This window comes from Ambystoma mexicanum, chromosome 5q (assembly GCF_040938575.1).
Source record: "Ambystoma mexicanum isolate Mex_15411 chromosome 5q, UKY_AmexF1_1, whole genome shotgun sequence".
Lineage (NCBI taxonomy): Eukaryota > Metazoa > Chordata > Amphibia > Caudata > Ambystomatidae > Ambystoma > Ambystoma mexicanum.
This window is the reverse complement of record NC_090933.1, coordinates 104,616,451-104,633,342: the sequence shown is the minus strand read 5'-3', so window position 1 is coordinate 104,633,342 and position 16,892 is coordinate 104,616,451. Positions and strand designations below refer to the sequence as shown.

General features: G+C 45.7%; 1 protein-coding gene across 2 annotated transcripts in view; it reads left to right on the top strand.

Annotated features, from left to right (window-relative positions):
- Nucleotides 1-16,892, top strand: part of GABBR2 (gamma-aminobutyric acid type B receptor subunit 2) — a 2,296,575-nt gene that overhangs the window by 2,267,511 nt on the left and 12,172 nt on the right. For both annotated transcript variants that reach the window (XM_069620609.1, XM_069620608.1), the window contains exon 18: nt 5,366-5,483. In XM_069620609.1, the coding sequence (XP_069476710.1) occupies nt 5,366-5,483 (118 nt within the window). The remainder of the gene's footprint in view (nt 1-5,365; nt 5,484-16,892) is intronic.

Genomic DNA, 16,892 nt, shown 5'->3' with positions numbered 1-16,892 from the left:
GCGCATGCGCGCCCAAACACACACATACGTCTGAATAGCATTAATTTACTATTTGTCTCTACTACTCATATCTACTTTAATTACTAAGATTAGTGTCTTACATACCTGTGTTTAAAGTTTATTGATCATAGTTTAGGATAATGGGGTGGCACCTGGGGTGGCCAATCAAATTGCAGGGGTAGCACATGCCACCGCAGGCCACTCCCTGGACACGCAACTGGAACTCAGCCCCCTCGCTGAATTTTCCCTGGTGGGGGCTAAAAACCTTCAGCCCCAACGTAATAGCCACCACTGCTGATGAGGGCACTGACCAAAGACAGGTACAGGTTTAAACAAGAAGAAAGTCAGGTGCTTGCAGCCCCTCGGATTTCTCGGGATGCAGTCCAGTGCTAGCATTCCGAGTTATCTGATTGGCTTAGACGCACTTCCCGCGGGGCTAATGGAATTGGGATTGCTGTGGGCATAGTCAGCTGCTGTAGATGCAGCATTTGTTATTTCTTGACTCCCCCCCCCTCTATTGTTGTCTCCCTGCCCAAGAAACAACCTTGGGTACAGTAAATTAAGACATTAGCGAGTGCAACAATAACCATTAATCGGCTATGATTAATGCCATCTTTTTTCTTAGTACATCAGATATGCAAATGAAAAAAAAAACAGCAGCAGAAGAGAGGAGAAAAGATGGCCTGCCACTGGCATGTCAAGGAGCAGCTTTGCTGTGGCACACTTTGATTAAGCATGTATTGAACAGTTAATGCGTCATTATGTTTCCAAAGCTCTCAATTCGAGCGACTGAAAGTTCTGAAATATTTATGAAATCATTTAGTGTCAAGTGGCTTGAGGCGATTGGTCACTGCTAATGATTCCTGTCACACTTATCATGGAGTTCACAGGCGGGCGGTGATTAACACCGCCCGTCGATGCGAGTTCACGTTAATTGGAGGCTAGATTTACTGAACAGAATTATGGTCGCTGAAATGCTCTTTTTGTGCCCTGTCAGTCATATATTTTATCACGCAGACAAATCGGGCATCTCCCGCAATTTAGAAGCAAATGGTCTGGTACCAAATGCTCCCAGTGAGGGGTGGAATGGCCTATAGGGAACTCTCTAGATTTCCTGCTAGGCCTCTGGGTCTCTTTTGTGTGGTAACCTGATTTATTTCCAAATGTTCTCATAGGAAAAGGCTTGGGCTTGCTGAAAATGTGTGATAGGGGGCCACTTTGAAAATTATGTCCAGGGCCTCTTTTGGTTCCCAGTCCACCCCTGGTCCTAGTGTTGCTAAAAATGAAATACAGTAGGCGGCTCCAAGCCGATCCTCAACCTGCAAATCCACTCTACATTTTCACAATATCCAAGCAAGAGCATTTGACTACAGTGGGCCCGTTGTATACGAATTATTCGAACTACAATTGTTCGAATTACAATTGACCTTTGCACAACCTCCATTATATATATAAATATATATATATATATATATATATATATATATCCAAACACACACATATATATATATATATATATATATATATATATATATATATATATATATATATATATATAGTCAATTGTGCAAAGGTCAATTCGGACCCTTGACTTTCGGTCTCTAGCTCTAGAGACAGTGAGCTTCCGGGGGAAAGAGAGGAAAGGAAGAGTACCTCTGAGGACGAGCAGCTGATAGTTTGACTTCTTAGAGATGTCATAGATGTGAGGAGAGAAGGAGAGCTTGGAGTCGAAGATGATCTGAGGTTCTTAGCCTCACGCGTAATAGCAGGAAGAGGGCCCAGGGTGGGCAGCCAGAGAGAAAAGGAAAGGAGGGAGCTGGTAATACGATGAGGAGGATCTCCGTTTTACTGACATTTAGAAAGAGATCATTGGCAGAACACCACTCCTGAATTGCAGACAGACAATCTGTGATGAGAGAGGGAGAAGAGACGGCTGAGGGGAACCTGAAAGAGTGCCGAGTATCATCTGCATAGCACTGAAAGTTGGAGCAGAGAGCAGCTATGCAGTGGGCGAGAGGTGCCAGGCATTGATTGAACGGCCAGGGAGAAAGATTAGACCCCTGGGGAACACCACAGGTAGAGGGAATGAGATAGAAGAGAGGAAGGACCCAAATTGAACCTGAACGGGTCGATCAAAGAGAAAGGCGGTCACCCAGGCCAGGGCCTGATCGGTGATACCCAGGTTATCAAGGAGCCGATTGAACAGGATGGCATGGTTGGCAGTATCAAAAGCAGAAGAGAGATCGAGGAGGATAAGGACAGAAGGAAGGTTAGAGTCAAGGTTTGAGAGCAAGTCTTCACAGATGCTCAGGAGGGCAGTGTCCGTGCTTCTGGCTGCTCTGAAGCCAGACTGATGGTCATGAAGACAACCAACAGATTCAGTGTGGAGGTTAAGCTGGGAGATGGCCAGCTTTTCCAAGAGTTTGTCCAGAAAAGGAGTAATGGAGATCAGGCGATAGTTAGCCAGATAGGAGGGATCGGCCGAGGGTTTATTAAGGAGAGAGTGCTTCAGGGGGAGGGGAAGGTTCCAGTGGTTAAAGAGTGATTGCAGAAGTCGGCCAAGGCTAGAGCGAGGGTTTCAATGTGGTCCTTGATGGTTTTGGACAAACAGGGAACAACCTGTTTTGACAAGACTTTCATAGATTGGAGAGGCAGCCACAGGAAGGCCAGGAGTAGAGGAAGAGGATGGAGAGGAGGAGAGGGTGGACAGGATGTCCTGGGTTTTTGTGATGAAATGAGAAGCCAAGGCTGTGCAGATGCCCTGGGAGGGAACTGGAGAGGTAGAGATTGCAGCAGGATTGGCCAGCTCCTTGCAGATTTTAAAGAGTTCGGCAGAGTTGTCAGATGCCGCAAAGACGCTGGCTTGGATTTGTGCTCTCTCCTTAGTGTGGCCAGAGAGTCAGTACTGCCTTTGGAGCAGGCGACAGGCCAGTTTGTCAGAGGGTGCACCCGATGCCCTCCATTTTCTCTCAGACACCCTACACTTGCGTTTAAGGGTCACGATGTCTGAGTCGTACCAAGTTTTGCACTTGGCTTTGGGCTTCAAGCGGATCCTCATGACAGGGGCGAGAACATCAAGGGTGTCAGAGATAGAATAATGGAGGTTAGACATGGCTGTGTCAGGATGTGAGTCAGCCAGAGGTGCAGGAGGGGGAGAGAAAGTGGCAATGAAAGTCTCAACTGACACACGCTTCATGGGTCGGATGACCAAGAAGGTGGGTGGCAGTGCTGGAGTGCGCTTGGCCTGAGGGGTAGAGAGAGAGAGATGGGGGGAGAGCAGAAAGTGGTCACTCCAGGAGAGAGGAGTTGTGAGAGGATTAGAGAGGGGGAGGTCTGAGGAGATTAGAACATCCAAGGTGTGCCCTGCAGAGTGAGTCGGGCCAGAGGGTAGAATAGAGAGAGAAAGAGAATCGCAGAGGTTGTGAAAGAGTCCTGAAGAAGGACAGGAAGCATCCAGGTGGATGTTGAGATCTCTGAGGAGGAGAAGTTGAGTGGTAGAGGCCAGGAGGGAGGAGGAGAAGTTGGCCCATTTGGAAAGGAAGGAGGTAACCTGGCCAGGCAGCCGGTAGATAGTAGCCACAGTGTGAGAGAGAGCCTGCAGACCAGGCATTCAAATGAGCAGTAGTCCTGCATAGGAATGATAGAGGCAGGGATCCACTCCGGGAAGATCAAGGCTACACCCCCACCGGGACGGATGGTTTTGGGCACAGAGAGGATCTTGTAGCCATCAGGAAGGAGAGTCTCAAAACACGTGACAGATCTGGCCGTGAACCACATCTCATTCAGGCCGAGGACATCAAGATTGAGTTCTTCCAGGAGATGGCAGATGTCAGAGGAGTGTTTGACAGCTGAGCGAGAGTTGAGAGTGGCAATGTGGAGAATTATGCCACCTTTGAAAGACTTCCGCGTAGGGGTACAGATCTAAGGTACGTCCTGTGGAAGTGTAGAAGGAGTCAGAGGGTGGGAAGAGGAGGAAGGAGAAGAGGGCAAGGTAGCTAAGGAGGAGGATGAGGATGCCAGTGGGAGGCAACAGGGCGGCAAAAAAAGAAGTATCGGAATCCATAGAGGTGGTAGAGGGTAGAGTAGGCAGAGGAGCAGGAGAAGGGAAAGAAGGGACAGCAAGAGAAGAAAGAAGTTGATGAGTTGTGGGGAGCATCTATCAAAAAGGAGGTAGTTGCCCTGAGGGCCTTAGACCAAGACGGTGTCATTTAGATACACGTTAATAATGGTCTTAGAGGAGTGGAAGGGGGGCTAGGAGGGCCTCCCACCGGGTGCAACCATTAATGGGAGAGGAGGAAAAAGGAGAGGGTACAGCGAACATATGGGGAGTCCATGGGCCTAGCGAGAGAACGACAAAGAGGCCATCAGCGAGGGTCTGTCTGGAGGAAGTGATGCTGTAGGCATTAGCGATAGAGAGGCCTGGGTTGGAGACCAGGATATACCTCTTGAACCTCTTCCTACCAGACTTAGTAAGAAGACAGAATAGTCAATAGAAAAGCAGTTAGAGAAGATAGGGAAAGACAGTGAGCACCATAGAGGATGCAGAGGGAAAGGGTGGGGGGGAGGGGAAGTGGGGAGTGGAGGGGAGAACCAAAGGTGGGGAGGAGACACTAGGGATGGGCACAAAGAGGAGGAGTGCAAGTGGACAGGACAAGAAACAAGACAGAGGATATACATAGGCAGATAAATACAATTCAAGATGGGCGTAGCTGAAATAAAGGGCGAACAAGTAGGCAATCAGAACAATACACTTGGATTATCTGGAAAGTAAATTATCTATTCAGTATACGTGCGTTTTAAAGACAAAACGGCAAGTTGTGTATCTCATTTATGTTTGACATTGTCTTCACCATTGTAAAATATACTTGACATGTATATAAACTTTTGAATGCGTGTCTGCTGTTAATGAGAAGCGCCTGGACTTGGACACAAGTGCTACCATTCGAGTCACAAAAGAATGTGTGTTTTCTTTCCTAAACTGTTTTGACGTGTTTGTGTTTTACACTTGTTTGAGTAAAGGGTCTTAATCATTGGGAGTTCTATTGTATTTTTCTATTTCACTGTTCATATAAAAATGACTGTCCATGTTATTCAAACCAAAACATTGTAGCAATTAGAATATTGATTTGTACATCGGAAGTATGGTCCTACTCTCAAAACTTGCTGCAGGAGTGGGTGTGGCTGAGAAGGATTTTCTCTGTAATTCATCATGAACATTTTCGTCCCTTAGAGCTGAAGGGGTTAATAAAGCAGACCAGTGCCCCTCCTTCCATTATGCCACTGTGCTGGGCTTTCAAATGCGCCAGAAATGTTTTTTTCATTGACCAACATCTTCCTTGTTTGTTTTGTGTTTGAACCTATATAGACGGGGAACAAGCTGTTTTAAAAAACCACCTGGATCAAAACCCACCAGCACAGTGGAACACGCCAGAGCCTTCCAGAACACGGAAAGATTCTATAGAAGACATCAACTCTCCTGAGCAGTAAGTGTCACGCTTGTGTCATGGCATGTCTGCTCTATTCAGAAATATGTTGTTACCAATGTAATGTAAGGGTAAGGATACTTGGGGCCTCATCAGGGGTTGGGCGGAGCAGTAGAAATGCGACAGTAATGCTATATCCGCCGCCAGCTTTTTGCTGGTTGTAAAAACCTCCCCTTTCCACCCATTTTCAGCACGATTAGCGCAGAGATAATTGCGCCGGCCCTAATAGCGCTGTTACTGCCCCATACAGTAATATGGACTCTACAAAAAATGGGGAGTAACAGCCGTACTGCAACTCGGGATCTGGAGCTAATAGCGCCAGACCGAGTTGTGCTAACGCTATTGGCATTGGCGGTATACCGGCGCAATTACCGCCGGGATATCGACAAGGCCGTGATGAGGCCCTTGGTCTTATATAGCTGAACTTCTGTCATTTTAGTAGCCTCTTGTCCAAAAAAAGAAATAATTTGAATGTCTGACATTACGAATAAAAGTATGCTTATATTTTTCAGTCATCTGTCCGATAACAATAAGTCATTGCTCTGCTCCAGCATCAGAAGTAGTTTCAAGAAGGCAATAAAGATAGTATTATTTTGTACTGGAGTTTGATCTTTCTTCTGTATAAATTTATAAGAACCTGTGCCCATGAAAACCTTAAATATTTCAAAAGATGGCTTTGTTGAAGCAAAGTGGGTGGGGATCTCAGTTGAACTAAAGTCAAAGTGGTAGTGTCACAAGTTGGCGGTAGTACAGATCACAAAACAAACAGGAATAGTTCAACACCGAGGTGTTCCCTTTAATGGGGGCAGTAGCTTGCAGGAGTGCCTATCTGAGTTGGGGTGTGCACAAAAAACAGGAGCTTCTGAGGCAGCAACGCCAGGAAGGAGCAACAAATCAAACCTAGTGAAAGGGCTAAAAAGTCTTAGGGCCTCATTACACGGTAGGCGGAGAACCATGGCGCTATTAGCGCCATGGTTCATGCCGGTAAAATACCGGCACCGCCTTGGTGGAAAGGGGAATTACCGCCCATTCCAAGGTTGGCGGGGCGGTAATTCCCCCTTCCACCATTGCCCTTCCCCATTCCCATTTTTGCCCCATAGGGCATAATGGGAATGGGGAAGGCGCTAATTACGGCACTGCAAATTGCGGTACCGTAATTAGCTCCCTGGGTCCCTTTGCGGGTTGGTTTTTAACGCCTGCAAAAAGCAGGCGTTAAATACCCCAACCCGCAAAGGGACCTCGTAGTAAGGCGGTAAGGATTTACCGGTACCGGTAAAATACCGGTACCGGTAAACCCTTACCACCTACCATGTAATGTCAGGGGTGTTGCTAGGTCTGGAAAAGATCCTGGGCTATGCTAATGTCGGGACTGTCGGGACTCGGGCTAGCTAGCCTTTTGGTTGTAGTACCTGAGCTTCTACCAAAAGACCCAGGGCTATAGCCCCCTCAGCCCCCCGCCCCAGCAACGCCTCTGCCTAACGCCCTTAGTCCAATGTCCAGTCCTTGCTCTAATCGACACAGCTCCAGGTTGTGAATACCCAGGAAAGCGCCCTTCAATGCACTCACAGTCTTGTGCACACAGCTTCACTTTGACTCGGCAGATGATCCAAAAGATGCGTCTTGCAGAACTGTATGCAAAATAATCCCAGGCCAATTTCCTCCAAGTTTCTTCCCCTTAGCACAAATCCCTTCTAAATGATACACTGGGGGGGGGGGGCTTTTTCTAACTTTTCCAATTAATACATTTCCTGGTGGGGCACAATGGGTAGATCTCCCTCATTAGGCGATGGCAGGGTGCAAGGTGGAACACCTGAGGTATGGCAAAGGGATCGCCGATACACCACCTCCAGGAGGTATATCAACAAAACCGAACTGAATATGCAACAAGCAATCCAGACTATCCTGATGGTCATCCCCATTCCTCCATACACCTCAATCTCTTGAAGCTTTCAGGCAGGTTCCCATACACAGAAACTAAAAGCAATCTTTGGCAAAGGTTCATTTCTGCTGAAACCAAGGAAAAACACCAACAAAAACTCAAGAAATTACCAAACACTAACCCCACTCCAGCTCTAACTGATGCATCCCCCACAATTACTCACCGCTAAATCTACCAACTTGTACAGCACATCCACCGCCTGTCAGACGACCCACATGGTCTATCACAGTTTACAAAGGCTCATACCCTACCCTCCACATATCAACTCCTAACCCCACTCCAAGGCGTCCACTGCTATCACCTTAAATCTGTGACTGCCAGTACGGCTACCACACCCCAGAACGTGCTTACCCGTGCAGCAGGATTCCATACTCAACATCCAGGTAACAGGTGCTTCCTTCCTCCACTCACCCAGCAGCAGGGGTGTTGCTAGGGCTGTGAAAGGCCCGGGGCTACGCTAATGTCGGGGCTGTCGGGACGCAGGCTTTTTGGTTGTAGCCCCTGAGCTTCTATCCGGAGCTACAACCAAAAGACCTGGGGCTATAGCCCCCCCCCGACCCCATCTAGCGACACCTCTGCCAGCATGACAGGCTTTTCCCTACTTACCTTTCACAATATCCTTCTAACTGGAAACTGCACCCCTTATTTACAGACCCACACGCAGGCCATCATTATTGGCAAAAGTGCACCTTTACAAGATCACTTTACTTACTTTAATCCATCACATAGCTATTGACTTCCCCAGCCCCCCTCCCGCTGTTTGCGGTTCACCCCATGTTCTCCCCAGAGATGACTTACTTTACTTAATTTATAACACGCAACCAATGACCCGAAGGCTTACGGGCACACATAAGAACAAAAGACTTAACAAACAAAACAAAACAAAACATGAATCACAAAAATCATACATGACAGGAAGAACCACAAGGATAAAAGACAGAAAATCAGTCAATTGCAATTTTGAGATTTGCTAATGAATTGCAGCAGCCAAGAAAAGCAAGGAGATGTCTGGAGCCACAGCCAATGACAATATAACCCGGGCCGTATTTTGAAGACCATTCCTTAATTTCAATCCTCCGCAAAAGTCTCAGATCTTGGATTCTGATATAACTCCCCCCAGTTTTACACCGAAGGGCCGCTCTCGGCTCAATACCCTTCACATTATTTACATTCACAATGACCATGTTGCCTTTATCGGCAATCAAACCTTTTAGATATGGATCTGAAATCTTCGTCATTGACGCCTTTTTCACGCAAACGTCTTTACTCTATCACAGTAGATATAAACTGTCTCAGTCCTTTGCAACTCTATTCCTAGGTGTTCAAAATCCAGGCAGAGGTCCGAGGCCCGCTTCTAGACTTCAAATCTAAGCAGTCCAGAACAGTATATATTTTTGAAAAACCAAAACATGGGGCTAGCCACGCAATCTTTTGCTATACACTGTATGGATATATGTGTGAGATTATTTAACTAGCGTAAACCTAGCTAGAAAAAATCACTACTATAATACCGCCCGACTGCCATAAAAGTAGGGATGCAGTAAATGCATCCATTTTAAAAAAAATCTTATTTCAGGAATTGTACTGGGATGGGGCAAGAATGTAAATAAGCGTGTTCGCCTGGGACGGCATTAATGTACATTAATGCACGTGCAAACCACATTTTCACATGTGGCACTTCAGGTAAACTGACCCTGTTTTGGTATTGCATACTCCTATCGTTAAATAGGGATTTGAAACTAGCAGGGTAGGATATGTAAAAGGCTACGCAATTAATAAAGGCACCCCTTTGGGAGTGCCATGCCGTCGCACGGCTAGAGAGATCCCGAGCTGTCTTGCGTTTTATTTCCTAATCCTCCCCATTCAATTCACAGCTGGTCCGTGGGATAGACACATGAAGGGGTTATGGAGAGAATCCAGGGAACAGAGCAAAGTTTAAAGCAAGTTGAACCCTATTGCGCGTCACTGAGTGGCTACAAGCTGGTGTAGCTGATTGTGTCGTAGCTGCGCTAGAGGCCAAACGTAGTGCAGCTCACTTCGCAGTGGCATGGAAGGCAAGGGGCTGAAACCTGGAGCCTACTCCCATCCTCCATCTTGAACTTGGGGTACTATATGTTATTGGATCTCCTCCCTAACGAAATCCCCTCTATGCTGAGTGAGAGGTGTGGGAGGCTACATTTTGCGGAGCAGAGTGTGGTGGCAGGTGAGCTCCACTTTGAATTACCAGGAACCCATTACGAGTGGGGCCTGCACCCCTTTCTTGGCAACGTATGCCGTCTTTGCCCCCTCCTTCCATCGCTTAGTACTCTCCACCATCGACCCAATAGAGTGGAAAGTCCCTGGGGCAAATGATGACTATGATGATTCTTGGGAGGATAGCTCAGGGGCAACGTGCTCACCTTAGAAGCAAGACGACGCGGGGCAACACAGGTTCGATCCCCTGGTCCGAGCTTAGAAACCTCTGGGTATTAAGTGCGTTATAAATAACCAATTATAATAATTGCACAAAATTGGAGTATAACCTTGCAAAACCTCATACGAGATGAAAATCAAAGTTCTCCTGGATTTTGATGAGGTATTTTAACCCAGCAAGGGGACCAATCGAAATCCGCCACCTCTTGGGTTTTATCAAGAGCACCGTGAAATGTCTTGGTTAACTCTGTCCCCATGAATGAACACTAAGCATGGTAGTCTGCCTGCATCATAAGATGTGTATCATTGTTAAAGGCAGGCAGCATGTCTACGGAGGGAAGCCTGCAAGAGCGAGAGGCAGTACATGCAGATGGTCAGCTGGTGTAGAGAGATTTTACTGCAACAAATATTTCAGAATTTAGAAACGATTTCATGACACAAATCATGGTGATCAAAAAGGACGCAGCAACTTTGCAACAAAGATATAGTGAGCAAATAGACTAGATGAACAGTGTAATGATCTGGGCGAATTCCGAGTATGCCTAATGATCTGGGCGAATTCCGAGTATGCCTTTCAAATTTGGAAGAACCTGATCAGTTTGAGGGACAGACAGAATTATGCTGAGAATCGCCACAGATAAAATAATGTCCGTCTCTGAGGGGCCCTGGCATCTATCCCTAATGGTAACCTTACTCGGTTTGTGCAATCGCTGTTGGGAACGATCTTCAATGTTTCAGAATCAGATAGGATCGTAACCACAGGATCTTCACACGCTTCCAGTGAAACAGGAATTTGGCAATGGACATTACTGCACCCCTCTGACAGAGATGATACCACTTTTTCAGCAGTACAGAAAACTTAGGGAAATATTGGGCTATATTTTACTTTTCACCCACCTGAGGAACTCGGCTCTGGAGGCTAAAATAGGCCAAACAATGATTTCTTATCTTGGTTTCAGTTGTCTTGGAATTATCGAGTGTCCCGCCTTTGACACATCCCTCTTGGTGTTTAAATGATCCTTATTACAGGATCTCCTCTTAGGGGAGACAAGAGAACAAACGTAATGAGTATTTGGAAGATTATACTAGTAATTACATGTTTCGGTCACTGGTATGGGAGGCCTCTGAGGTTGGAACAAGAGGCACATTTATACTGTATGGGGAGGCCTGTAGAAAGCCCACTAAGGTGAGCTGCCTCAAACTGGAGACAGATGTTCAAGATATAGAAATGGCACATAAGAAAACTGGAGCCCAGAGAACATATTGTCAACTTTTTAAGTAAGTAAAGAGAGTTGAATACTCTCCTACTGGACAAAGTAAGCCAATCGGCGCTCTGACCTAAACAGTTTTATTACGATAATAGTAATAGGGATTATAAGATTTTAGCTGCCAAACTTATAACTCAAAACAAAAGGATGGAACTGGAAACGATTGTTTTGCTGGACATAAAAAATGGCATATTATTTCGGACTTTTTCAAACAATCAAACAATTCTGTAAGGTTCTGGAAGGAAGAGATGGACACAGAGGTGTTATGATTGTTGGCAGAGACTTTTATTAAACAATATATGGGTTGCCAAAACACCCTCCTGACCCTAATAATAAGAGGTGTTTCCCTGACTCGAAATAATAATCTAAGGAGTTTGTCAGGATAGTCAAAAGTCCATCGTTGTGTCCAAAATTTCTATTTTCCAGCCCTCACACTTAGAAGTTAAACTATGGTGAAAAGGGGGATTTTCTTTAGTGTCAAATTTCTGTTCCACTCGCAAAACCAAAGTTCCAAAATGGTGTAACAAATAAAAAAGGAAGGACAACCTTACTGCCAGATTGTTGTGGCCTCCAAATGTTCAATGAGGGTCTTCTCCTCTTTTAGTGTTCAAGGACAACTTTATTCCCAATTTTTCATGCCCTCAAATCTTCAATGAGAGTCTTTTCCTCTTTCCTTCTCCTTGGTTTCACAGCCCACCTGGTACATTATCATGGCAGGTAATGTGACTATGAAGATTACCTTGGCTCTCTCTTCATGTGGGTGTGAGTCCCAGACTCGCCTTGGTTTTAATTGTGATCTTCTTGGTTTGCTCCTACTAATACTCCTACTTCTTATTTGGTCACAGCCAGCCTTGGGTACTCTCCTGCCAAGTAGCGTGGGCATGAAGATTGCTTTGGCTCTCTCTTTGTGTGGGTGCAAGTCCCAGACTCGCCTTGGCTTTAATTGTGGTCTTCTTTTTTGCTACTACTACTACTGCTACTCCTCAGTTGTTCACAGCCAACCTCTTATGCTGTCCTGCCAGGTGCTGTAAGAATGAAGATTGCTTTGTCTCTCTCTTCATGTGGTGTGGTCTTCTTGTTTTTCTTCTACTACTACTACTACAGTTTCATCAAAGCCAACCTGGTATACTCTCCTGCCAGGTACTGTGACTATGTACACTTGTGTGGAGGGTGTGATTCGATATATGGGTGTGAGTTCCAGACTCACTTTCGTGATTCTGCCTTCTCCTAACCTTCCTGCCAACTGTGCCAGTCTCCCGGCCCTCTCTGGAGAGTTTACCAGTGCTTCTTAGACGTTCGCGGGTGCTTCGGGCTTCCACGTCTTTCCTTTGCTGCTTCCACAGCTTCCGGCGGCTCCATGCTGACTCCCGGCCTCTGCGCTGCACATCTCAGCTTCCCCACGTGCTCCAGGCTTCCTTGGATGGGAGCTCAGGTTTCTGCCTCTCACGGAAGTTTGTCTGCGATGGAGCGCTAGGGACACCGTTACCAGTGGTAAGCATACTGTTTTCGGTGCTCTCAGCATCCTGCCTCATCTACAGCTGTCAGCATTTGAATCTCCTGCTTCCTCATGGGAGGGTCTCTCCCGTTTGGCAGTCCTTCTTTCCTTTTTATTAGATGAACAGCATTAGCTATTCTATGGCAGCTAGTCCGCTAACCTTGGTTCAGCAAAACCTGCCATGTGGACCCATGCCTCTTCCTCGTCTCAATAGTGAGGTCTTCATTGCTCAGTAGGTTGTTGTTGCTCTTCCTCATCCCAGTAGTGATGTCCTCATTCCTCACTATGTTGTTCTTGCTCTTTCTCGTCCCAGTAGTGAGGTCTTCACTCCTCACTAGGTTGTTGTTGCTCTTCCTCAACCCAGTATTTCTTGGGGAAGTGACATTGTCTACTCTGCAGACAGTCTGGAAGTGTGAGGGGTTATATCTTGTACAGGGTAACAGGGTGAGGGAGGTTGGAGTGTAGGGGAATAATGTCTCCCAAGGAGTCATTCCTTGTCCCTCAGGGGGATTTCCCTCCCCATGAGATACACCTGCTGTGTATTACCACCAGGGGGACTATCTCGTAGCGGCCTCACCTCCCTGGCCTCAAGGGAAGGTGTTTCCCCACAGAATCCTGGATTTTTCACAATTCAGAGGTTATAGATCAGGGGGAACAATTACATCATTCACAGAAATTTGAATTCCCAGAGGTAGCAGTGGAAGTGAAGGAAGCGTTGGAAGTGCTGATTGCGGGTTTAGAGGTTTCAGAGGCAAATCTTTCTGTTGGCTCCAGTAACACCCCTGGACCAGACGGCTTTACAATCCAGTTTAATAAAAAGCATTCTGTTCTCCTGGCAAGCCCATCGGCTACAGGAGTTCATGTGTTTTACTGAATCAACAGCTGTTCCTACTATGTGAGATTCTGGGCATACCCTGATTTGCAAACCGGGTAATGACCCCACCTTCATCCTATTAACTCCTACCTATCCTTAATAAAGACGTGAAAATCTTTACAAATGTTTGGGCGAGGATGCATGAGGGGGCAATCCGTGACATGGTCTACCAAGGATAGCCAGGATCTATTACAGACAGCCAAGCCTACAACAACATTCAGAGGGTTTTTAATCTGATAGATGTAGCTAAGTGGAGTAAGAGGTGGCTGGCATTGGTGGCCAGAATGCAATAAAAAAGCATTCAATAGGCATTTATTAAATTAGTACTTTACAAATATGTATTTGGCCCTAATTTTCTGGATTGGGTATTACCTAATTACCATTGCCCTAAGGCCCAAATCAGATTGAATAGGAATCTTACAGCACCCATAGCATTGAAAAGAAGTACTAGACAGGGTTGCCCGCTCTCCCCATTCATCTTTATTTTGGCTATGGAACCTTAAGCGCTGAAAAATAGTTTGGAACCCGCAATTGAGGTATTTGTAGCGGGAGGTAGAGAGCATACATTAGCATTATTTGCTGCTGACATCCTTTTAATAAACACACCAGGCAGTAACAAGACAAGGCTCTCAGGAACCATGAAGAGGTACAACTATAACCTAAAGAATGCTGCTCCCTGAGGGGTAGAAAACTCAAGGAGAGGATTCCCAGACAGCAGGAGCGCTACTTAACACACACCCTCAAGTGCTGTAGGCCGCGGGTCCTCAATCAGTAGGGAGAGAGAGGACATGGTTTAATAACAGGACCCTCTAGAAATGTCCCTATATGCCCCAGGGTAATATGGTTACCTGGAATGGCAAGTGGACTCCCCTTAAGTTCCAGAGTCTAGCAGAGAACAGTGGATGATTTCTCCTAGCGAGTATCTTGGCTTTATGTAAACAATGTACTAAGGAGCAAATAAATAAAAAAGAAAACAACAAGGCTAAATAACTATAAAACGGATTACAGGGACCCAGATTGCAGGTCATTGGAATAGGGCCGTTGTGAGAACGCTGTGTTCTGTGACCCTTTGTCCCTTTCCTTCATATAACGCTGGAACGTCCTCGCATTCGAGGAAAGGGCTTTCCTGAGTGCTGGGATGTCATAACATGGGCGCTCCAGGTTTGCAGCAAGAAAAGCACCCTGCATGACTGTGGCGATGCACGCGACACCCCAGTGTGGGACCGTGAACCTCTGAGTTGCCCGGTCACCACAGTAAGGTAACGCCTCAGTGTCGTAGGCCAGGAAGGACCACAGTGATCTGATACCAATACCCATGCGTCGATTGTAGTGGTAATGAATATATATGTGTTATTTGGAAGGGTGATGGACTTTAAACTGAATTTCTCATAAGTCTCAAGGATTAATATAACATAACCTGACAGACATGGCCATTGCTAGAGTCCAACAAGTGAGGATTGATTTATAATGCTCTCCCTAGCAGTCTTATAGCTTTACTAAATTGGGGGCTGTGGGAGGGAGTGGGCAATTTTGACATATTTTAACACATACCTCGCTTGTTCTCCTGTTCCTTGAACAGTCCCTAGCTTTATCCACCATAGATTGCCCCCCACACCGCTATCACCCCCCTTTTATTCTTGTCCCTATGTTGTTTTGCCTTGTCCAGGAGAGCAGGGCATGGTAGGTTGATAACTATTTTTTCTATTTGGGTGCATTGCCCAAGGAATATTGTAAAAATGTGAATTGTCATGTTATTGGTTTATATGAAAGCTGTCAGGAATAAACACACAGAATTGTCATTTGATTAGAACACATACCCTTTCGTGTGCAGCAGGGGACATTTCCAAAATTCATTCTGTTTTGCAAAACCATATTTCATATCTCTTTTAGCTGTTCTACCAGTGAGCCTAAATGGTCCCACACTTTTTTTTGCCAAAAGCTCAACCACAGCTTGCAAGTGAATAAGAGCTATGCCTATGTGTGCATACCAAGGAAATAGAGTAGCCCAAAATATTTCTATTTCTTTTAGAGATTCTTTGGTGTCTACTTTGTATTGTTCATATTTTAAGTGCCTTGTGTTTTGGATGCAGCCAGTAGGAAGATCTTTGCGTACACTAACAGCAGGGATGGCATGGTGCATACGCCTAGCCAGTTTCAGGACAGGGTCTTGTAGGCTGTCTTGCTGTATACCCAATATAAGCCAGATGCTCTAAGGGTTGGTTATCATGGTAGATCACAAGGGGGATATCGACATGAAGGTAATTTACCAAAGTAACAATGGTCCAATGTCTGCTGCACAGTACATAGTGTTCTCGAGGTCCTGGACCCCCCTTTTTGCTCCTCTGCACCTCTGCTGGGCCCTGCTAGGCTCTGCTGGCTCTGCAAGGCTCTGCTGGGCTCTCGACACTCAGAAAAATACTGAGACAGCATACCATGAGACGGAGACAGGCTTGTTCCGGGACATCAGGTTTATTCACGCCAGACTGACACACACCCTGCATCGATGTCAAGTACAGGACCTCAGCTCCAGTCCTGAAGCCAGAGCTGTTTTTATACTTATTCTGAGAGTGAAAACCAGCCCCAACCTTTTTTAAAAACACTTTAAGCAAACTTTCCATTTTTACATTAATCTCACACCTCGTGATTAGTCATTCTATGCTTAACCTTCAATTTGAGACACATTTTGGCACTCGCCACTGGATTTCCGGCTCTAGCTACCCTTACTTGGGCAGCCAGCTGCGTCCTTTGGCCAAGAAACCCAGACACGGCATTGTTAGCTGTCTGATCCCAGACTGTTATCTGATTCCGCAGAGAACATTGGCAACATTAGGGCTCTGAGGCCTTGAAACTTTTCGTACAAGAGGCTGACTTATTTCAACACTGTCTACAAAGATGAGCTTCATTAAATACCTTCTATTGGTCATTAAAAGCAAGGTTTGAATTAAAGGGGATGGCCAGTTGATAAAATAATTAATTCTTTTATGTCTGGTCACATTTGAACACTTGGTTATTTTCTACTCAATTTTTTTATAGTACATTTCTATATCCTGCCCTTCTCAATACATCATTCATGATATAAAGCATTTAACACATTTATGATTTTATAAACACAACACAATTTAAAGCACTCATGTTTTTAAACACTATGATTTCTGTTTTTTGCATATTTGAAGGCCTAGATCACCCAATACGGATTTCTATACCTAGTTTAAAAGGGGGGGCTGCCCCCCACTGCATTCAGTTGTCGGTACCTCCTCTTCAATAGAAAGGGGCACTCAAACATATAGACATTGTCCAAAGTACACATTGGTGCTAGCTCATTGAGGATGGCATCTGTTTCTACATGCACCAAGTTATCCCATCAAAGTACAATGAGTTAAATAACCCCCTCCATCTCACCCAGTCAAGGTTCTTTGCAGTT